Consider the following 23,187-nt stretch of genomic DNA (forward strand, 5'->3'; position numbering starts at 1 on the left):
GTGAACAACCCCTGAAAGTTCCATCCAGATATCTTAAAAAATAAAAAAGTTCGGTCTCCAGGGTAGCCTCCCCCTTTAATGACGCATTTTGCAATAATTTCTCGGTTCCAAGCAACATTCACCTACCGGACACCAGCGCATGAAACTATCTTATCATGAATCCTGTAACAGTACATTCATCCGGCATTGCTAAACTTATTGATAAATTACCCTTTAACTCAGCTTCAGGCTTTGAAGACATCAACAGCAAATTTTTAAAAAGCACTAGCGTTTTCAGCTCCATCATATTGACCAAAATTTTTCAACAATCCATAGACTCACCTACTTTTTCTTCGCAATGGAAAATAGGCAAGGTGGTTCCTCTGCACAAGTCCGGCAGCAAAAACTCACCCTTGAAATACCGCCCAATCTCACTGACCAGCACCTGTTGCAAACTTCTTGAACACGTAATTTTCACCAATCTGGTTAACCTCCTCAACTCCAACTAATTTTTCCCCACAGCTCAACACGGTTTCCGTAAAACTTACTCATGCGAAACGCAACTAATATCATTTACTCATGGACTAAACTGTATTTTAGATGGCGCCTCATCTGCTGACTGTGTGTTTTTAGATTTTAGTAAACCATTGACAAGGTTTCGCATCAACCACTTCTTTTTAAACTAAGTCTTTTGTACCTCGATAATAACATACTGAAATGGATTGAGTATTTTCTTTGTAACCGCCATCAGTTTGTTACTGCTTATAATCATGACTCACCTGTAACTGAAGTGCGTTTCGGCGTGCCTCAAGAATCTTTACTAGGACCACTTCTATTTCTAATCTATATTAACGACTTGCCATCTACATTGACATCTTATGTTAACTTTTTTGCTGATGATTGAATAATTTACCATGAAATAATCAGTACTGATGATTCTAACGCTCTTCAATGAGATCTAAACCTTATAAGTGATTGGTGTAATACCTGGCGAATGCAACTAAATATTAACAAATGTAAAATTTTACGTGTTCATAGAAACTCTACCACTCTTCCATTCTACCATATGAATAATATCCCCTTAGACCCTGTGAATTCATATAAATACTTAGGGGTTCATATAACTTCAAACCTAACCTGGTATTAACCTGGTCCTTCATATTGAATACATAACCAGTAGAGCTAACAGCACGCTTGGCTACTTACGTCACAAATTTTCTAACGCCCCGTCATCTTTGAACTACTACTTTATCAGTCTTTAGTGCGCCCGAAACTAGAGTACGCCGCAGCGGTGTGGGACCCACACAACGAAAACCTCATCTTCTCTCTAGAACCCCTTCAAAACAATTCTGTTCGTTTCATTTTTTCCAATTATAACCGCACTTCCAGCATATCTTCAATGAAAGCTAACCTACGTCTTCCATCACTAGCATCATGGAGAAAAATAGCTCACATAACTCTGTTTCATAAGATATACCATCACCCATTTCTTCATAATAACTTCATTTCACAGCCACATTGCTTATCGCACCGTGTAGACCATCGCTTCAAAGTCGGAATACAAGCAGGAAACACCAACACCTTTAATCATTCATTTTTCTCTAGAACATCTCGACAATGGAACCACCTTCCCAATGACATAGTCACCATCATTGATAATAAGCTTTTTCGAAAGGCTATAGCTAACATTGTTTAACTTATAATTCATGGCACCTTATTATTGTTGTAAAGTTGTATAAACAGGAATAACATCATGTTACTTTGTTTGTTTTTAATATTTTTGCAAAGCATTTCCTTGTTACATTGTATGTACTGATATTTCTAGTCGTTTGTTTTATTGCACTGTTGTCTATCCAAAGTCTATCCAAAGTCTAGCCAAAGACGGTTCTAAAGGGGCGAAAATATTCAAGCCACAGAAGGTCTGTGGGAGAAGAAATCGACGTAAGCACAAGGGCTGAGCTAAGTTAGACATAGGCTATATTGACATGCAGGCTGGCAGGAATGGGTTAAAGTGGGAAGAGACAGAAGAGCAGTTAAGGCAGGAGGAGCTGATGGTATATGGGGTTGTGGCGACACGTCTTCGTGACAAGGAGCAACCACCTTGCAATCGGGACCACGTATGGGATTATTGCAATAAAACAGAAGCCAGCAAAAAGAGAGGTGGAATTGGGGCACTTACATATAAAAGTATGTGTTGGCAAAGAGTCAAACAGGGATGCACGGAACATTTATAGTTACAAGGGAAAGTAGCTGGGCAGATGACACCCCTTGGTTTTGTGTACTTGTGAACGGGAGCAAAGGCCAGAGAGGAAAACCAAGCAATGGTAGAGTGTATAAAAATAGCACTGAAGAACTAGGAGGAGAGTGCGAGATATTTATACTGAAAGTTATGGATGCACATATAGAAGATATAGATGGGTATGCTGACCCAACAGGCAAAATGATCATGGATATGTGTGAAAGGCATGAGTTGATGATTTGTGACAGTACTGAGAAGTTTGCAGGGCAAATAACAAGGGAGGTAGAAAGGCTGCAGTCGACAATAGATTATGCACTGATGTCACATAGAGTGTATGACAGGCTCAGGGGAAAGCACATAGATGAATGTGGCTCCAGAAGTCTGGGTAGTGATCACAAACACATCAAGCTAAGTTTTGGGAATAGCAATGAAAGTGGGAAGGAGACAAATTGAGCAACTACAGGGGAATTTTATTTCAGATAGGCAAATAGAAATAGCTACTAAACAAAGTGAGAATGTAATCACAGAGGATAATAAAACAGTGCGGACGTACATGAATCTAATTACGACTGTTTGAGCTAGAGCTTGATAAGGCTCGTGACAAGTAACCCCGGAAAATGAGACACAAACCCAAGAGTTAGTGGGATGAGGAAGTTAAGAGAGCCATAGTAAAATGCCAGGAAGCCTCTAGGGAACACAGACATGCTAAGCAGCGAGTGAACCAACAGATGACGTAGAAAGAAAATGGGACATCTTTCTAAGCTGTAGAAGCAAAGCATCCCTTCTGATCAATGAAAAATTGAGAAGAAAGGGGGCTCAGTGGCTGGCAGAAGTACATAAAAAAGGATAGATAGGCAGCTGCAGAATTTTGGAACCATCTAAACTCCCTAAGAAATGAGACAAGCCAAAAGCAGAGGTTTATAACTACATTTCACCGTGTTAGGCTAGAAGGTAACGAAGCTATTGAATATATAAGAACAAGGGTGACAGAAAAATTTCAACAAAGAAGTGCCTTATGCACCACAATAGACAAGGATGGATCAAGTGGCACAATTGCTCCATTTTCCTAACGAGAGTGGGAAAAGGCTGAGAAGATGGTTCCTAGTATTACATCGACAGGCCCAGATGGCATTCCAATTATGCTGATAAAGACATTGGGTCCGAAGTCTAAACGAACTTTGAGAGAGGCAATGAGCAAAACAATAATCAATGGTGAAGTCCCAGACGGATGGAAACTAAGCAGGATGAGCATGATCTATAAAGGAAAGGGGGGCAAAGCTGACATGAACAACTATCATCCTATAACAGTGACATCAGTGGTCTACAGGCTGGCGATGCAGATTATAAATGAAAGACTGCAAGCATGGATAGAGGATGATGGGATGCTGGGGAAACTCCGGAATGGGTTTCGAAAACACAGGAGGTTGTAAGACAAGCTGTTCTCACTGACGCAGTGCATTGAATTAGCCGAAAAAGAACACAGGCCCCTGTGGCGCATTTTTGGATATCAAGAGAGTGCATGACAGCATGGTTACTGGACACACTAGGCGTGGAGGATGGAGTCACTAACCTTTTAAGAATGGGGCATGCTAGTTATAAAAGAATGGGGTAACAAGCTAGTTATAAAAGGGGAAATACAGGTATCCAAGCCCACAAAGATGAAATGGGTGCTTAGGCAGGGGTGTCCTCTGCCACCCTTGTTATTCATAATGTACCTAGAAGGATCAGAGGCCCAATTAGAGGGGACTGGACTTCGCTTCAGCCTCTCTTTCATCAAACAAGGAAAACTCATTGAACAGGCACTACCAGCACTGATGTACGCAGATGATATCTTGCTAATGGCCGACATCAAAGAAGATTTAGCAGAGATTGAGGAACATCTGCAGTAATAAGGGAGATGGGTTACATTTCAGATTCAGTAAGGAAAAATCAACAGTCAAAATTTTTATTGATAATCAAGGTAGTAAGCTTAAGATACAGGAGGTCACGCTAGAGATAACAGATAAATAAAAATACCTGGGTGTATGGATAAGCAATAGTACAAGTACCTAAGGGAACACGAAGTATACGTAATGACTAAAGGTAACAGGAATGCAGCGGTGATGAAAAATAGGGTACTGTGGAATCACGTATGATGTTGTGAAAGGAATATGAAAAGGGGTCATGGTTCCTGGTTTGGCTTTCGGCAATGAGGTCTTGTGCATGAGATCAGAGGTTTCAGCAAGAATAGAAATTAAGGAACGTGCAATCGGTAGGCTTGTTTTAGGAGCTCACAGGAATACACCAAATCAGAGAGTACAAGGTGATATGGGATAGACATCATTTGAGGGCAGGGAAGCTAGCAGCAAGATAAAATTTGAGAAGCCATTGAGAGAAATGGGGGAGGAGCGTTGGGATAGGAAGGTATTCAGCTACTTGTACATGATGAATGTCGATACAAAATGGACGAAGCGAGCCAGTAAATTGATAGGTAAATACTTGATAGGAGGTGTCTTGTTCTGTTGGCAAGTGGTGCAAGACTGAACGTATTTCTGCACAAAGCGATACATTCCTCGCCAGTAATATCGTTGGCGGAGCCTTTCGTAGGTTTTCAGGACACCTGCGTGAGCACTTTGAGGGTCTGCATTGAAATTCATGCAGATGTCAGAGCGCATATGAGTTGGGACAGCAAGGAGCCACTTTCGACCACCAGGCATGTAGTTGCGGCGGTACAGAATGCTGTCTCGCACGGAAAAGTGGGCTGCTTGTCGGCGTAGCGCTCTCGTGGAAGGGACAGCAGACGGATCGGTAAGGTAGTCGAGTAACAATGCAAGGTATGGATCTTTACGCTGCTCCGAAAGCATGTCAGTGGTGTCTATTGGTGACAAGGTGGTAAAAAGTGGCGACAGAGAAGCCACATCTGGGGTTAATGGCGATCGCAAAAGTGCATTGGCATCTGCATGCTTGCAACCGGAACATATACTACACGGATGTCGTATTCTTGCAATCGAAGTGCCCAATGTCCCAGGCGTCCGGACGGGTCTTTCAATGTGGACAGCCAACATAGAGCGTGGTGGTCTGTGACCACGTCGAATGTATGCTCCACTACAGTAGGAATGTTGTTAATATCGGGAGACGTTGAAAAATCCTGGGCCTACTAATGCGCAAATGATTAAGGAACTTCTTGAGACACAGAAGGTAATCTTGAGCAAAGTTCTGAGATTCAGGAGAAACAGGCCTCGTCTGAAGCAAGATTGTTTCAAATAAATATTAGACTGTCAACCATAGAAAAAAACCTGAAGGAATTTGAAGCTGTCAAGAAGAGACTAATCACCGTTGAGGGCAATTTAAATGAAAGAGACAGCAATATAGATTCGCTCAGCCGGAAGGTAGACTATCTAAAAATAGATCCATGTAAAATAACCTAATAATAAGAGGCATTAGAGGAGAGGGTCATGAAGCTATTGAAATTTTGATAAAAAAGGTGAATGATGGTGTGTTTAGTGGCATGCTTGAACTAAAAAAAATAAATTGAAAGAATACATCGCCTGGGTAAAAGAACTGAAGGTAGAGACCATTCCATAGTCATCAGATTAGCTGACTTCCGAGATAAAACCAAAATCTTGGGTCATTGTTCCATGCTTGAGGGATCGAAGATAAGAGTCAGCGAGGATTATTCTAAGAGGATTGTTGAAATACAAAAAAGTTTTTGGGTGTCTCCGCAGGAGGAGCGGCCAAAGAGAGCGAAAGTTAAACTAATACGCGATGAAATTAAAATCAACAACGTCCTTTACGCATGAAATGAAGACACGAATGAGCGCTACGAGTGTCGTGCTCGTCAACAGAGTGATTCCGCCTCAATTTCGAAAAAAAATAATGCTTCAAAATGTTGAATGTGAATGCTAGAAGCATTTTTAAATAAGGTCGAGGATGTTGAAGTGCTAGTTTTTTAACATGAACCGGACAGTATGATGGTTATGGAGACATGGCTTCGTAAAGACACAATAGACAGTGAGATAACTCCGAAATCTTATAATATAGATAGGAAATATAATATAGGAAATATAATATAGATAGGAAAATATAATATAGATAGGGGGTGAATCGCATTGCTGATTCGTGACAATATCTAGTTTACTGTGCTTCCTGTTCTTTATGACATAGAGGCAGTGTGGATTAGGGGGTTTTTAAAAATCGCGTAATCTACATAGGTTGTTTATATAGGCCACCAAATTCACCAGTCCAAGTTCTTCCTAGTCTCCGGTGCTTTATGGACAGCAATATGCAACATAGTGATAGTACAATACTTTTGGGTGACTTCAACCTGCCAGGCATAAACTGGAGTGACTACTCTCCCGGAGCGACAGAAATTTCTAATAGTGAAGCACTCCTTGAACTGGCTCTCTGCTTTGGTTTAAGCCAGGTAGTGAACGACTATACAAGAGTCAGTACTCGAAGCTCATCCATCCTCGACCTTGTAGTGTCTAATCAATTGTTACCCACACTTCGGGATTGCGAAATTTGTGATGGTATCTCCGATCACAAACTGGGAGTGCTGTCTTTGTTTCGCCCACTGCTGTCAATCATTCCTCAAAATATGTTTTTAACTTTGTTAGAGCAGATGATGTTGGGGTACTGGAATTGTTAGAAGACTCCTATGAGCATAATCAGAGCCCAGATTATCTCTGGAAATACTTTTCCAATTTAGTAATACCTTGTATTGAACGCTTTACACCAAAGCGACTTAAGACTGAAAAAAGTCCTTGGATAACAAGGCAAATAATTCTCACTTAAAAAGGCGATTGAAACGAAAATGTAAGAACAGTAAAATCAATCCTAGTGTACTAAACCAATCAGCCATTCGTAATCTTGAAAACGGTCTTAAATTACTCTTTAAAAAATCTAAACAAAGGTTTTTGGCATCACACTCCCAAAATTTTTAAGGGAGGCACCTGATAAATTTTGGAGATATGTTAACCCATCAACGAAAGCTCGCTCAATGACCCAGGTTACGTAGTTTCCCATCGCTGTGAGTTTTAATGAATATTTTGCTTCAGTGTTTACTGATAATAATGGCATTTTGCCGAACATTGTTTTCTCATTTCACAGGCCACCTATAACTGACTTAGTATTTAACGAACTGGGTGTCTTCAACTTCTTCCTCAATTTGAACTTAAAAATAAGAGCCCTGGGCCCGATGCTATCCCAAATGAATTTCTGTGCAGATACGCTGAACGAAATTCCAAATATTTTGCATTAATTTTTAGATCTTCCCTTATCCAGGGTTCCTTACCCAAAGAGTGGAAAATAGCTAAAGTGATCCCAATTCCTAAAAAGCGGTAGTTACGGCAATGTAGCAAACTATTGGCCTGTTTCAATCATCAGTACTTGCTCAAAACTGCTTGAACATGCCATTTAGAAACATCTATTAAACTATATGAGTGAGCACATTTTATCCAACTGCCAACATGGGTTTCGACAGCGTTTGTCGACAACATCCCAACTCATCGAATTTGTCCGTGACCTTTCCAAAAATATTAACTCACATGCACACACGAATATGATTTTCATGGACTTTGCGAAAGCTTTCGACAGAGTGTCTCACAGTAAATTACTTAAGAAAATTGATGTTACGTTCCAAAAAATTACCATCACAAAGTGGTTTTCATACTATTTTTAATTTCGTCAGCAATTTGTGGAAATAAATGGCACTAAGTCTCCTGTTTCAGCTGTACAGTCGGGAGTACTTCAAGGCAGTGTCCTGGGCCCACTTCTGTTCCTTTTATTTACATAAATAGCCTTCCGAATGAAATTGGCATTTGTATTAGGCTACTTGCAGACGATTGCATCATATTCAATAAAGTCGACACAATTAGTGACAAGATCAAATTACTCGAAAATTTACAAAAACAAAAAAAAAAATTGGTGTGATTAACGGCAAATGGTGCTGAACCCCCTGAAAACAGTAGTTATGACAGTCACTAGGAAGAAAAATTACTTAAAATATACTTATTATATAGATAATCATGAACTAAAAAGAGTTGAACAACATAAGTTCCAAGAGTTCTAAGAGGAAGCACTAGAGTGTTACGTCAATGAAACACAGCCTTTCACTACAGTCACTTGAATCACGTCGCAAAGCATCTCGTCTCATACTTTTTCACTAGATATTCAATCATCCACTTTTGAAAGCTCAGTTCATTACCACTCCTGCCTATTACTCAGCTCGTTTAGATCATCAACATAAGGTACACGTCATTAGCTGCCGCATCAACACTTTTCATCATTCCTTCGTCCCACGCACATCCAACGACTGGAACCACCTTCCCTCGGACATGGTTTCCATGTCAAATCATGACTTGTTTTCTTCCACAATACAGGAGTACTTACGTGATCACGCGTGAAGTGTATATTGTACATTTATATTATTGTATTCTGTTTCCCCCATGTTTCTGATGGTACTTACACATACCTCCAGTGTATTGCCTAACATCAAATTTACATGTCTTGTAATCTTTATCATTTTGATGTCACTATGTTTCTCTTGTTCATACTTTATTTTCTTGTACCCCACTCCCCTCTCTAAAGCTATGTGCGATTGAGGATAAAATAAATGAAATGAAATAAGTACCTTGGTTTAAATTTTACAAGCGATCTTAGCTGGAATCATCACATAGATTATGTGTGCGCAAAAGCCACTAGGGCCCTATGGAGTCTTAGGTGCCATTTGCGACACAAGGAACTAAATGTTTAGCTTACAAAACACTTATTTAACCAATAATTGAATACGTGGAAATTGTCTGGAATCTATTCACGATTACAAACAAATCAAAAATTGAAAAAATTCTGCGTTTAGCAGAATTTTTTCTGCTAAACTTCATCGCTCAATTTGTTGAGCGATGAAGTTGTTTGAAGCTCATTCATAGATATGTTTTTAAAACACCTAGCACATATCTTCGTTTGTAATTAATAATGCTCTGTTTGTCTCTGTATGCTCTAGTGCATTCAATGATTAAGTTCTTGGTTGCATTTTTAATTACTTCATTCTTGTCCTTTCATTTTTTACTTCTGATTATATTTGTTAACTATGTTCTGTTCTTTGAAGGATCGCTATTTTTTCATGTATTTTTTTTTTCACTCCTGTAATAGCCCTATGTAAGGGCTGACAGTATCCGTAAATAAATAAAGACTTATGTGGCCGAATACGAAGGGGTAGACATGGTATGTAGTGCGTGCTAAAAAGAGAAAGAAACTGCTGAACACCTGATAATGTTCTGTAAAGGGCTTCACCCTATAGTTCAGGATGATCGCGCAGAGTTTTTTCAAAGCACTGGGGTTTAGAGACAGTGAGGGCAAATCAGACTTCAAGTGGGTAGAAATAACTAGGAGGAGGTTATTTGATTGGTGGCTAAAGTCAAGGCATGAGTGAAAATTAAATCCTTCACTGCAAAGTACCAGTCTTCAACGTCACTATTTAAAGGAAAAAAAAGATAAGTCTAGTTGTTGGTTCACTAAGTATTACGGCTAGGTGGCGTTAGCCACTGCCCGATCTAAAGAGTACAGCCATATCAATCCATCTATTCATCCTCGCTGTCAAGTTTTTTTTTTCTTTACTTCATATTTCGTGTGACTTTTTGTAGCAACTGAAGCCAGAATTAAAAAAAAGCCAACCAATACACCTGAGCAAGCAAAATTAAGGGAAAAAAAATCGATCATCCACAGTTGCGATTCAAACCTGGATCTTTTGAGTGGGAAGCGAGCATTCTACCCCTTGACCACTTAAGTAGAGTTGCGCGCACGGCTCTTAAAACGACACAATGCAGACTACCGATCACAGCGCCACAAGCGGATTGACCCTGTTTGGACTTCACTTTCGGAGCTCGGCCCGGGCACTACCCTAGTTCTAGTACACTCTAGTTTGGAGGCGGTGGGATTTTGACAGTTTCATCAATGAAAGGCGCTTTAGACGAAAGTGTTTTTCCCTGACTTTTCAGAGGAGCGTTTCTTTTTCCCCTCCATAAAAAAAGCATATCGCAACGTCTGGAATGGCTCATGCAAATACAAGAAGCTCGAATTCCAGAAATGCAGAGACGTTGCTACATTAACTACCGTATTTACTCGCATAATCGGCGCATTCACATAGTAGGCGCACCCCTAGTTTGGTCGCGGAAAATTCGATTTTTTTTAATTCCGCGCATATTAGGCGCACCCCGAACTTGGCCGTGATCAGAAACGATTCTACCCCCCAGCGGTACAGTTGGAACGCGGCCGTACCCTGAAGAAAAAAAAAAGCAAATCGACGTGCAAATAAAAAAAAAATTCGAAGTGCAACGACCTAACCGACGTGTTTGTCGAAATAAAACTTGAAAAAAAAAAGGCGTCCATGAGCAAAAAAAAAAAAAAAAACGGCTGTTCCATCAATACTGATACCCCCCAAATCGCCGCGCTTTTTGGGGGTCACGTGTACAACGCCGGGGGCTCGATCGCCATCACCACCATCAGAGAAAAAGAAAGAAATGCCATTTTGCAAGCGGTGTGCGTATGTTGTGGTCGTGTATTGAACTTTGGTTCCACCATGGGGAAGTACGCGAGGAAACGTACGCGAGGAAGTCGTCAGGAAAAGCTTCAAGAAGACGGGCATCTCGAACACACTGGATGCGAGTGAGGATGACATGTTGTGGGGTGCGGATGATTCGGACACCGAAAACGAATCCCCGCTCGGCGAGGATGAATGTGTGATCTCCGACTCCGAATAGGGAAAAGGAGGAACAGCTACGACATTTGTGTAAATAAATTTTACGTGTGTGTTTGCAGTTGACTGCTCTCGCTTGTTCATTAAAAGGTACGTAGGTATGTTTGTTTTATGCTGAATTAATTGGTAAACGATAAAGTCGCCTTTTACAGATGGTTCGGAATTCCTACAGTGTCTTCAGAGAGGAACTGCAGAAAAAAAAGGCAGAAAGACGAGTGGAGTCAGGTGTTCAGAAGAACAAGAAAAGAGTGGCTGCTCTTGTCAAAAAACTGGAAGAAAAGAAGCGAAGGCTGCTTAGTGACTCGCTGACGAAAGCTAGTCTCCTGCAAGAAAAAATAGATGCTCTTAAGAAGTAACACATTAGTGCTTCAACAACTCTTGTGCAGTGGCTGACACAAAGAGCAGAAGCCGATGTGTGTTTGCATAAACTTTGTGCAATAATACTCCAGTCAGCGACTACAATTTGCAGTGAATTATTTATGTTTGCGCTCTAAATAAAACAATGTTTTGTCGTCTGCACTAATGATCTTACATGTATTGCCGCCTATGCAGAGGTCGGGGAATTTCACTTGAAATTGTCAGGAAAACCTGCAAAAGTCAGGGAATCTTAAAAAAATAATTTGCTAGGCACCCTGCAAATGCTGTTGAGGACAGGACTCACTCCATTCGCGCTGTGTCGAGGTTGTTCTGCATTCTGGAGCATGTTCTTGAGAGTCGCATGAAAAATTGGAAGAATCTTCAAGTCAAGTCATTCACAAGCACGTCTTCGAATGAAGTTTTAATAAGTTTTTTTTTCATAACAATATTTAAAAAATAACAAGCAACAAAGAATCTGCATTTCATCGGCTCACCAAGCTCGCCTGATGAAATTGTAGCCACAAAATGCCCGTGCAGTTCTGTACCAAAATGGCATAAAGAGGTGTAAGAACATATCTAGAATTGCATTCTTAAATAATCCAACAAAGTGCAAATGTTCAAAAAGGCATCAGCACAAAGAAAGACTGACGGTATTTGATATGCAGGGAGTTGTGGAGTAATGGGGTCTGTCTGGATCCAATGAGCGGAGTGCAAGAAGTGGGCTTAGGAAAATTGCGTGAGCGCCCACGAAGTGCATTGCAAGTGCTTCAACTGGAACAACTGAAAAATTAAATATTTTTCACACTGTCTTGTTTTGCCCCACAGATTGGGACAAAATGAGATACCTGGTACAATTTTCATTTCTTTTTTATGAAGAACTTTCGATCTGTGGCAGCATGGTCATGTTTCTGAGGCACATGCCTTATACCCAAAGTAATGTTCCTGCACTAACATTTAACCCTTTACCGTCTAATGTTGTGAATTCGCAACATAACGAAAAACTTCGAGCAAGGAAGTCACGAAATGCAAGCCGCCTTTAATGCCAGCTGTGAAGTACTGACGAGAAACGTATATGTCGCCATGAAAAATGTAATGCTAGCTTGTGTTAGATATTTTATGCTAGAACCAATTGTTTTGTAACTGATGGCGGAGAGCACAAAGCGCATGCAAGAGAGCTTACTTCTTTGTTCTTTTCCACCTGGATGACGCGAGTTCTATCTTCAATATTTTGTTTTTCTTATGTGAACTCGCTCAAGACATGGCACACGACATGTTGCATAATTCTGAAGTACGTTTTTCCTTCCAAGGTCCTCGCTTCTGTGGCATGTGGAGAAATCAAGACATACATAAAAGTTTGCATTAAAGATGCATTTCAGATAATTTACTTGTGGAATCATTCAACAGTTGTTATTAATTAAGGCTGGAAAATTAAAACGATTTCTATTTTCTACGGCAGTTTCATCATTCAGGCATTGAAGGGTTAATAGGAACAAGTAAAATAAAAACCTATGTTCACTATCTTTATTTTTGGCCGGATTTTGCCTTACCCTGGTTACACAAATCAGCGTAGTCTTTGTGCTTACGAGCTTTGAATGCACTAGTGGCTTTGTTTGTTGCTGTTTTGCTTTTGTCTAAAACAAAAGAATGGACTGTTGTGAGCTTTGTGACCTGATTTGAATAGAGGAGCCCAAAAAGTCTATGTGCTGAAATGAAACTGCTGAACATGCACTGATTTTTGTTTCGTGACAAAGTAGCTTCAACCCATGTGAAGCCAGAGATTGCATGAAGAATAGGCAAATTTGTGTATTACCCACAATTCCTGTGCTCGACAAAGTGTCGAGCATTACAGCTCCCATAGTAGTGAAGGAAGAGACATCTTAATTTTTTTTAGTATACTTTGAAGCCGGAAAAGTACTGTTTTGAAGCAGTCTTAAGTGTTTCTGCAGTACATCAAAGCAACTCGTAAAAATTATTATTTAATATAATAATATGTCTTACAAAAAAGCGATGTAAATTTCAAGAAGCAAACAATTAAAAAATGGCTGGTTATAAAAAAAAGTGCTGTCAAATGAGCGACATATTTAAAATACTAGTACTTGTAGCAGAAATCAAATGAAACTGGTAAAGCTGAGCACCACATTTTAGAACTAACCGCAGTCCCGCATAACTGTTGCCAAATAAGCAGTAGATAGATAACCAGTATCAATTAAAATCAATCCTGCTCATTTTCACATGATTTCACCACACCGGCCTACATGTCGAGCTGAAAGCGAAAAAAAAAAAAGCTGCAAAATGACTCATATGGCTGATATGCTGGATTTTGTCACACGAATGAAATCAGAGCGAATAATGCTACACACTAATAGCATACTGGGATGATAGTGTACAGATTTCTTTCAGTTTTTTAGGACTAATGAGTGGGTCAAACAGTAAAAGTTCATTTTTTATCTCTCAGTGCCATTTCCGAGCAGGTTTGAAGCAATTACTAACAAAAATTACAGTTTGGAGCAGCATGGAGCTGCGCTTTGATCACTGCCACAGACACTAGTGCCAGAGTTCCCTGTAGTCTACTAATAAGAAGTTCCATCGCGGGGGTCTGGTGGCTAGGGTACTCGACTGCTGACCCGCAGGTCACGGGAGCAAATCCCGGCTGCGACGGTTGCATTGCCGATGGAGGCAAAAATGCCGTTAGGCCTGTGTGTTCAGATTTGGGTGCACCTTAAAGAGCTCAGGTAGCCAAAATTTTCAGAGTCCTTCTTTAAGGCATCTCTTATAACTATACGGTAGTTTTGGGATGTTATATCCCACATATCAATCATCTACTTATAGGAAACTGTGATGCAAGATACCCGATGACAATGATAACTATAGAACATCAATTTTTTTCCCATGAATGAAAACAAATAGAGGGCGTAGAAGGTGGGGGCAAAATTACGAAAACGCTAAGTGGACTCAGGGTTGAGGACACAGGAAGCAGTGGCTAAACGGCAAAGCCAAGAACAAGCTGCTATCAAAAATGAGTCAATCTCGCAATGACGCACACGCTGAAATACACCCATAGAATGAAATCGTTGTCATGACAGTGTATTCGGCCCGAGATCCCTCCCAAGGCAACGTAGAAAATTTAGACATGCACGATTATAAAACAAAGTACAAGAACAACCGCTTCATACACATTGTAGATTTCAACCAACACTGACATCACAGACGACTGGCTTGTGCAGTACAGTAAACACCCGTTACATCGAACTCGCTTAATTCGAATCATTACTTTCATCGAAGTGTCACACAGTCCCGACTCAAACACATGTATTTTAGACCAGATTACTCGAAGCATGGCGAAAGCTTGCTCTGCTTAGAGCAGGCGAGCGACCGTCCACGCTGCCGAAGTACCTGTGCGCTTTTTTACATGTCCACGTCCCGTGCCGAGCAGCCTTTTTTTAGGCTGAGCGAGCGACATTCGTGCTAGCATCGCCATGACCGGTGCAGACTGGTGCAGACGGCATGAGGGTCTCCGTGGCGTGGATTTTACCCCAACCTCTCTTCGTGCCCTACTCTAGCATGGAGGCGATTGCTAGCATGTCGTCTGCTCACCGTTACACTAAAGCCCCTATATTTTTAGAAAGTAGCAACTTTCTCGGATCTTTGCCGCCGTTTCCCTTACCCGCCACTTCGCGCCTCGCACACTCTCTCAGGAGGGGAGACGACAGGGCTTCCGCGGGCCCTAATTGGCTGCGGGGAGCGAAACATCACCGTGACGTCTCCGCCCCTTGTCGAGCGGGGGCCAAACTTGTTTGCCTTTTTCTTTTTTTTTTTCCGCTGGTCGCCATTTGCCGCCCTGTCGCCACGGCGACTTTCAGCGCGCACGTGCTTCTTCGCGCTTGTTTTTATCATCGCAATGCCGTTCTGCTGCGCCTATCAATGTAATAGCAGAAGCGAAAAAGGATTCTCGCTGTTCAACATTCCGTGGGGAAAAAGAGATGTCCAGCGCAAGAAGCAGTGGCTGCACAATATCGGAAGAAAAGACTTTGCGCCTACCAGAAGGACTTCTTTGTGTGAGGTAAACTATAATTTTTGGTATTTCCCCGCCGCCACGAGGAGTTCATAGAATGTGGTGAATTCGCTCTTTCACATTCACAGCTATTTCTAATTTTTGCGAAACCAGGCTTCTCTTTTTTTTTTTTTGCGGAGAAGCGGGTCGGGACACCGCAAAGTGAGGTACAGCAGAATGCGCGCCTCTGCATCGATTGCAACTTTAATGCGGATTTAAGATACCTTTCTTAAAAATATATACAGTTATTTTCCCCTCTCTATTGGTCTGTAACGACGTGCTATTTCGGTAGAATTTTTTCCACGTGTCTTTAAAAATTGCTGCACAGCTGTATTTTGTTTTAGACATGCTGTAAAAAAGTTTTTTTACAGTAAACAAAAAGCTGCTTACTGTAATATGTTAGTCATGTCCAGCAACACGTAATTTTTCAATATTGCAGTATTTAAATTTGTATTTTGTATATTTACCTGGGTTGCCCATTCCTGAGGTACCGGTTAGAGCTCATGTACAAATACGAACTACTAAATCACAACAGGAAGACATTGAGGCCATCATTCAGCTCTTTTTTTTTCTTTTTTGCAAATCGGAATGGGTCAAAACAAATACCTGAGAAGTGTTCGGGATACCACAGTTTCAAATAATCGTATTATTGTTTTGCAGCTCCATTTTACTGAAGATCAGTTCGAACCATTGATACTGCAGAAGTATGGAAAAAAGAAGTTGAAACCAAACGCCGTTCCAACTTTGTTTTCGCACCGGCCGGCTACGAAGCAACGAAAACCTCCCGCCAAAAGATGCGAAATTCGCACACACTTGCACCAAGGTGAGCGATCTCAGGAATGACAATAACCTCTACTGATAATTTACAATCGATATGCGTTATCTTGGCGTTTTGAATTAGTGTAGCCAATATTATCCGAAGTTATTTGCGCGGATAAATGCACGCGAGTGTCATTCAGTGCATGACTTCATTGTTGCCGCAGGCAAGGTGAACTTCGGGACATGTGAAAGTAGCAGCGGCCAAGAACATGTTGCCTCGTTATTGCCTGGTTCTGGGTCCAACTCCTCAACTTCGTTCGTTGGGGAGAAATATGCGGGATCCTCCTCCGCCAGTCTGTCGGTGCCGACGCAACAGACACAACTCGCAGTGATGGGTTTGGACGACGAAAGCGTAATAGCGCCTGTGGAAAGCCTGCCCGAGGTTTCTCGTAAGATTCTTTTTTTGCTGTTTGCGATTAATGTTGAAGCACCTTCCGTTTGTTCACAGGGTTATGTTAAATTTTATTTACAGCTGAAGTCCCACTAAGCCCGCAGTCCAGCAATAGCCAGGCACACATGGACATGGCTTTGTCAGGTGAGAAATGATAGCTTTGTTTAGGGCTTGTCGATTTTTTTTTTCTGATTTGCATTCCACAGGTTCGCTTGTTCCTGTGACTTCAATTGCCAGTGACAGCACAGCTTCAGATTCAAGTAGTCCTTTGGCTACTGCAGAACGTACGTTTTATCTATTTTGTTCTTTTTCCTCGCTTTCAACATCTGTCAAGAGGAGCTATGTTTAGGAGAACGATGATGTTCTAAGATTTGTCTTTTTTTGTTTTCAGCCGAAGAGCCCCTTCACTTGCCCACCAGTAACAGCGGCAATCACTTCATCACCAAAGATGTTTCTAATGGTAACCACTATCTTTAACGTGTGGCTTTGAAATGTATGCAACAATAATTCTTTGTGCAGGTTCCCCTCATGCAACACACCAGCTTGTGCCTGCCGCCAGTCTCGGAGTGCCTCCTGTGTCTTCGCACCTGGAGGCCTGTAAGCAACTTTCTGTGGTGATCTGTAACGCATACGATGGTTTTGTTGCCTCAGGCTTCTCGTGTCTTTTTTTAGCATCTCAGCAGGCGCTGTTGGATCGGATAGCGCAGCTGGAGCGCCTTCAAGAGAACACCATGAGAAAATTGGTCACAGCAAGAAAGAGATACCGCAAAAGCAAAAACGAAAAGTCCTGCTTGAAGAAGAGGATTAGGGGCCTTTTCAATGAAGACCAAATGCGTTCGATGGAGCGGTTGTCAACCCAAGGAATGCGGTGGGAAGCCAGCACCCTTGTTCACTCCCTGAGGCTGCGCCTGACTTGTGGATCCCGTGGCTAGAACTTCCTAAGAGAATATGGATACCCGATTCCGGTAGAAAGAATGCTTCAAAGGCACATTCAACACGTCAAGTTTCGACCAGGACTTCCGACCGATATTCTGGACCCCTTAAAGATGAAGGTATTCAATGCTCATAGCCAAAACTACGCTGCACGTGTGGAATGTACTGTAACACGCAAATACCTACCCCATTCCATAATACTTGTTTACCTGGGCATATGTAATGTTTTTTTGAAATATCTTTTGGCGTTAGTCATAATTTAATCGCAGCGGAACTGCTTGGAACAACTTTTCCTTTATTTGCTGTTGCAGGTCAGTCTCATGAAGCCTGAAGAGCGGCATGCAGCACTCATGATAGACGAAATGCAAATAACTTCAGGACTTGTGTACGACCACTCGTGCGGTGCCGTTCTAGGGGGCACCCACGCTTCCTTTAGCAGATGGCTCTCTACCTGATGATAGCCTAGCTACCCATGGGTTAGTTTTCATGCTTGGTGGCCCGTCATCCAGGTGGAAACAGGTAGTTGGCTACCATCTTACAGAGAATTTTTTTTGCACAAGTTCTCTTAAAGATGAACTCATCAAAATAATAACTGCATGCGAATCCCTAGGGCTCAAAATTCATGTTGTTTCCGACATGGCCGGTGGAAACATGGCACTGTGGAGCCGGTTCGGGATTCACGCTGGGAGGCATAGTAAGCCATCAACTAGTTGTGTCCACCCATGTGATCCAGCCAGACGACTGTGGTTCACGCCTGATGTTCCCCACCTTCTTAAAAACCTCAGAAACCACCGGACTTCTGGCCAGGCCATTTACCTCCCGGACGAAGTTGTTCAAAAGCACAAGCTGCCGACTGCTTGTGTGGACCTGGCCCATGTAAAGAAACTAGTTGAGGAAGATGGGAAAAGTGAACTTAAAATTGCTCCCCACCTTAACTCGTCCTGTGTTGACCCGAAACATTACAACAAAATGAAGGTAAAGTTCGCGTTCAGCCTTTTTCACAATGACACCGCAGCCGGTTTGCGCCTTTTAGTAGACAGCGGTAAACTGGAAAAGGAAGCAGTTACCCCCGCGTGGTTTATTTCAAAGGTGTTTCGGTGGTTCAGACTAATGACATCGCGGACTACGAAGCTAGCTTTTAGTCATGCTGTGGAAGCATCCTACGACGATGCTGTAAAGTGTCTTAAGGATACTCTCGACCTTTTTTCTAAACTTTCAATAGGGGCCCCAAAGAAAGCACCCTGGAAACCAGTGCAAACCGGGCTCACTGTAGCCCCTTTAACAGCTCTGAGTGTGCAAGCCGAAATGCTTGACAAGTACCACTTCCACTTCTTTTTGCTGAGCAGACTAAGCCAAGACGCACTTGAAAATTTGTTCTCAACTTTTCGGGCGAAGAATCCTATACTCAGGCTGTATGATTTTAAATGTAGTCTGAGGAGCACGACACTATCGCAGTTTCTGAGGCCAAGTAAAAGTGGAAGCTATGCGGATGATGAAGGTTTTTTGTTGGTGGGGCTAGAGCAGCATCAAAATGAAGAAACGACAGAGGAAGTCCAATGTCCGGATGACCTGCTTGATTTAAGTTCAGAGATCGAGCAAGTAGTAATCTACTTGGCGGGCTATGTGGCATCAAAGCTACGATCCACGCTCCGCTGTGAAAACTGCCGTGCTTCTTTGATATTGGACTATGCACCATCGAAGTTAATTGAGCTTAAGAATTTCTCACAGTCGCGACAGTCATTGACAAACCCCTCACCAGCCTTGGTAGAGACTGTGAAAATTGCTGAGAACTTTTTCCGCTCCAACAGAGAAGCACTGCTGAAAAATGCGGTCAATAATGCACAACTGCAAGCCAGTGTAAAGAGCAGCATTACCTTCGTCACCTCTTTTCCCATGTGCCATGACGTCCTTGAAGACATTTTGCATGTGTTCCTAAAGGTTCGAGTCCAAATACTTGTCAGGAACGAAGACGCAAAAGTAGCTACGATGAAAAGTAGCAAATGCGGTAGTAAAAGCGTTGGCATGCGGGCGGCTGTTGCCGAGGTTCGTTGAGAGTGCGAAGTTATTTGGTGCATAATCTGTATAATTTGTTAGTAACATATATTCTTTCTTGTTCGTGTTCTTTTCTGATTGTCTTCTTGAAATGCATGTATATACCCTAAAATGTAATGTACGCGCCTTTCATTCTCATGAACATGTCTTCCAAAAATGTGTGTCCAGTATTTTCTGGGTGCATCATGATGTCCTAATTATATTAAAGATGAAGTACAAATAAAGAGTTTTCGTAGAGTGCTCTGATCAACGTGTATTTATTCGTTTTCATAAATAATATCGTCACAAGCGAATGGGCATTACAGAGGGGAGTGGGTACAGAAACATAAACTTCATAGTAAATAAAAACACTTCAAGCATGGTACAATATATAAAATGTTAGCTAAAGCGAAAAAACCAAACGCCACAAACGGAGTGGCAAAGTACCTGGTAATACAATAACAGGGTTCTGTGTTTGTCGCCGCTTTTCTCGTCGCCACTTCTTCGTTAAGAGGTTAACACCTGTCCATCACAATCGTCTGACCTTTGCATAGCCATCGTGGCGTCTGCATGCGAAAGTCCTAATAATAATACGTAAAAACGCCGAAGCAACAAGCGATCCCATCGACCCTGCCGCAGCGTCTCGAGCGTGGAGGGCGGCAAAGCGTGGCGTGTGCAGCGCGCCGGCCGGTGCGAGAGCGAAATCCGAGGAGGAAAGCGGCCGGAGGGAGGAGAGTGTCGCTACTTTCAAAATATAGCGGCTTTACGTTACGCCGCTGGCCATGCCGGTGGTGTCACGTGGCACCACTGGCGTGCTCCCTGGCCGTTAAGTTTTTTCCATCAATGTTTGGAAGACACACGTGCGCATTTGTTGTGCGAGATCTGTGTGAGCCCGTGACGTTGTGTGTGCACTTTGTGTGCGTTTATTTACGGTCAAGTGAACATGAAAACACCGGTGCATGCATGGAAGTGTATGACGTTGGAGCATAAAGTTCAACAGATACGTGAGGCGGAAAAAAAGGTGGGCAAAAGTCTGAAATTGCAAGACAATTTGCAATACCGCCATAAACATTATCAACTCTTCTGAATAAAAGAATTCCATACTGGGCGGCTTGGAGAAGAATTTCTCAGCCAAACGAAAGCGCAACCGTGACTATGTACCATGAAGTGAGAAGAGTGCTCCTTGAATGGAACGCTAGAAATGCAAACCTTCCTGTAGATGGGCCTGCATTGATCTCAAAGCCAAAGCCCTAGTCAGCCAAGTGGGCAAGCAAGATTTTGAGTGAAGCATCGGTTGGCTTGAACGTTACAAGTAAGAGCATGGCGTGTCTTCAAAATCAAATGTTGGTGACAGGGCAGCTGCGGACCGCGACGTCGTGGACGGATTGTCACAAGCAATGGCTGAGCGCCCTAGGAAAATAGACATGTAAAACTTGGACGAGGCGACACTCTTTTACATACATTGTCGAAGTGCACGCACACTGCTCCTGGCAGAACTTCATCAGGATGTAAACAAACCAATGAGCGCCTTACAGTGCTGTTCGGCGCTCATGCGACAGAGGAGGACAAGCTTCCTTTCTATAGGAAAGGTTCCAATAGAGAAAGCTATTGGTCCTATAGAGAAATTTTATTGGGCCTATAAGAGTTATATTGTGACTTTATAGGTCTTATTTGAATTGTATTGGCACCGATAAAAAGTCAATTGACCCTAACTATTTGTCACCAATAAGACCTATAGGTTGTACCTATTTGTCACCTATAGAACCAATAGACACGTATTGGCACCATTAGGGTACCTATGGGCGACAGCTATTTGTGTGTATTGGTACCAATACCCTCTAATAGGTTAGATGCATTTGTCGTCTATAGAAGCAATAAATAGTAGCTATTTGTCATTTATAACACTACAAGGTATGAATTGCCACCAGAATCAAATATTTGTGGGATTACATGCACAGTATTAAATGATCATCCATATGTATTTCATTTAGTAGCGAATCCAATGGAAAGGGAGTTTTAGATTCGCTCGATATGCGAGGAAAGTGACGGCTGTTATTTCCATATGTGGATGTTCTAAAATAATGCACCCAAGCTTTTTCATAAATGTCCCCAAAATGGTTTCACACATGTGAATTTGAGTAAATTTATTCTGTACTCAACACTATGATTATTGCACTTGTGGGATAAGGCCGCAAAAATTAAGGTTCAACTTATCGTAAGAGTTGAAAAAAGAGCGTCGATGAAACTATTATGTTTCAGCAGGGAAACTCGATGCTATTTTTAAAGAGCATGCAAACGAGGGAAGGGAGGGAATAAGCTAACAATAAAATAAGCGAAGTCGAAGTGTATGGTATAAATTGTCATAGCCTGCTTGAATGTATCGTCCTTTTGGGCCGGTGGGCCAATACATGACGCGGATGAAGCAATTGGTGTTCAGCGAAATTGCATTAGGCACCATGACAAAGCGGAAGGACAACGAACGCCTTGCAGGTCAGTAACGGTTGGGCAGTGCTCCCGCTTGTGACAGCGCACGACGCTGTTGAGCCCAGCAAGACGCAATGAGGACCATGCACACATACATAGTTTCATGTGTGTGTACAGTAACAACTTGCATGTGCATATTAAAACACCTTTCCTCATCCGCTTCGTATACTCTCCCCAAGCATTGCATGTAATCTCAACGTAACAGCAACCGCGTTCAAGTGTCACTTGCCCCGTGCTCAAAGTCACCATCGTCGCAGAATACTGACACCGATGAGTTTCACACGAAACACCGACACAGTGGCCAGACGCTGCATAGGCCGCGTGGCGGAATGCAACCGTAGAAGGCGCACGACCGATCGTGTTGTCTGTACAGTTGCTGAATTAATGACGTGAAAACACTCACCGTTGTCAACGCATCTAGTGCGCGTTCTCTTGTACTTGCTTCATTGTCGGTGAGTTGTTACTTGCTGTTAATACTAGGACAAAATGATTTCGCTGAAGGTGTCGCGCTGGCCCAAAGTGTTGAACCCCGTTCCACTAGTTTCGGATCATCACGACATGCGCGCTGCACAGCTCACGTGCTTTCCGAGCCTGAGAGAGAGTCGTGCCTTCTGCTTTACATTCGAATGTAACAGAGGAGAATTTGCGCAGTCAATATGACCGACTTCTGGCTTTATCCCGGCTTCACAACGATTGACGCCAGGGCCTCTCCTACCTTTCCTTTATTCGTGGGTTGAAGGAACGAAAAAAAGCATTATCTTCTGCAACCCTTGCCCCTTGCGGGAGCACGGCTCTGTGCCTTGAGGAGGAGGAAAGAGAGGTCTCTCGCGCGCCAATGCCATGCTTCCCCCTTTTTTGTCTCTGCCATGTAGCCCTTCTCCTTTCAACGACGCGCGAAGAGAGCAAAAAAAAAAAAAAAAAGCTGCCGTAGAATGTTGGTTTTCTCTCAAATGCCAATCTGCTTCTCTCAACGTGGAGACGCTCCTCCTTTTTCCTCACGTGCTGGCCATGCTGCGGCTGCGTAGCGGAGAGGCTCCGCTACACTACGCAATTGTTGTCGTTGTCTTTAGAAAGTATCGACGCTGGACATCTCCGCACGCAACTTCTCTTGCCAGGAGAATGCTGAAGCCGAAGTAGAGTTGCTTTGCAAGCTGCGTGCGAAATTGATTGAC

The 23,187-nt window shown here is 42.4% G+C and overlaps 1 protein-coding gene across 1 annotated transcript; it reads left to right on the forward strand.

Moving 5' to 3' along the window:
* The first annotated feature begins 15,120 nt into the window (after nt 1-15,120).
* Nucleotides 15,121-17,499, forward strand: LOC142790712 (uncharacterized). The gene is made up of 8 exons (XM_075885331.1): nt 15,121-15,366; nt 16,018-16,180; nt 16,341-16,565; nt 16,649-16,711; nt 16,774-16,851; nt 16,959-17,027; nt 17,087-17,164; nt 17,240-17,499. The coding sequence occupies exons 1-8, from the start codon at nt 15,205-15,207 to the stop codon at nt 17,497-17,499; spliced, it is 1,098 nt and encodes a 365-aa protein (XP_075741446.1). The 5' UTR covers nt 15,121-15,204.
* The last annotated feature ends 5,688 nt before the right edge of the window (nt 17,500-23,187 follow it).

The sequence above is a fragment of the Rhipicephalus microplus genome, unplaced genomic scaffold (genome assembly GCF_043290135.1).
Source record: "Rhipicephalus microplus isolate Deutch F79 unplaced genomic scaffold, USDA_Rmic scaffold_121, whole genome shotgun sequence".
NCBI lineage: Eukaryota > Metazoa > Arthropoda > Arachnida > Ixodida > Ixodidae > Rhipicephalus > Rhipicephalus microplus.

What these genes read in the sequence shown, in the direction of transcription:
- LOC142790712 (XM_075885331.1), top strand. Translation starts at nt 15,205, where the DNA reads ATGCCGTTCTGCTGCGCCTATCAATGTAATAGCAGAAGCGAAAAAGGA. An exon ending in TCCTTTGGCTACTGCAGAAC is followed by an intron (nt 16,852 to 16,958) that starts GTACGTTTTATC and finishes TTTTGTTTTCAG; the next exon opens with CCGAAGAGCCCCTTCACTTG. An exon ending in CACCAAAGATGTTTCTAATG is followed by an intron (nt 17,028 to 17,086) that starts GTAACCACTATC and finishes TTCTTTGTGCAG; the next exon opens with GTTCCCCTCATGCAACACAC.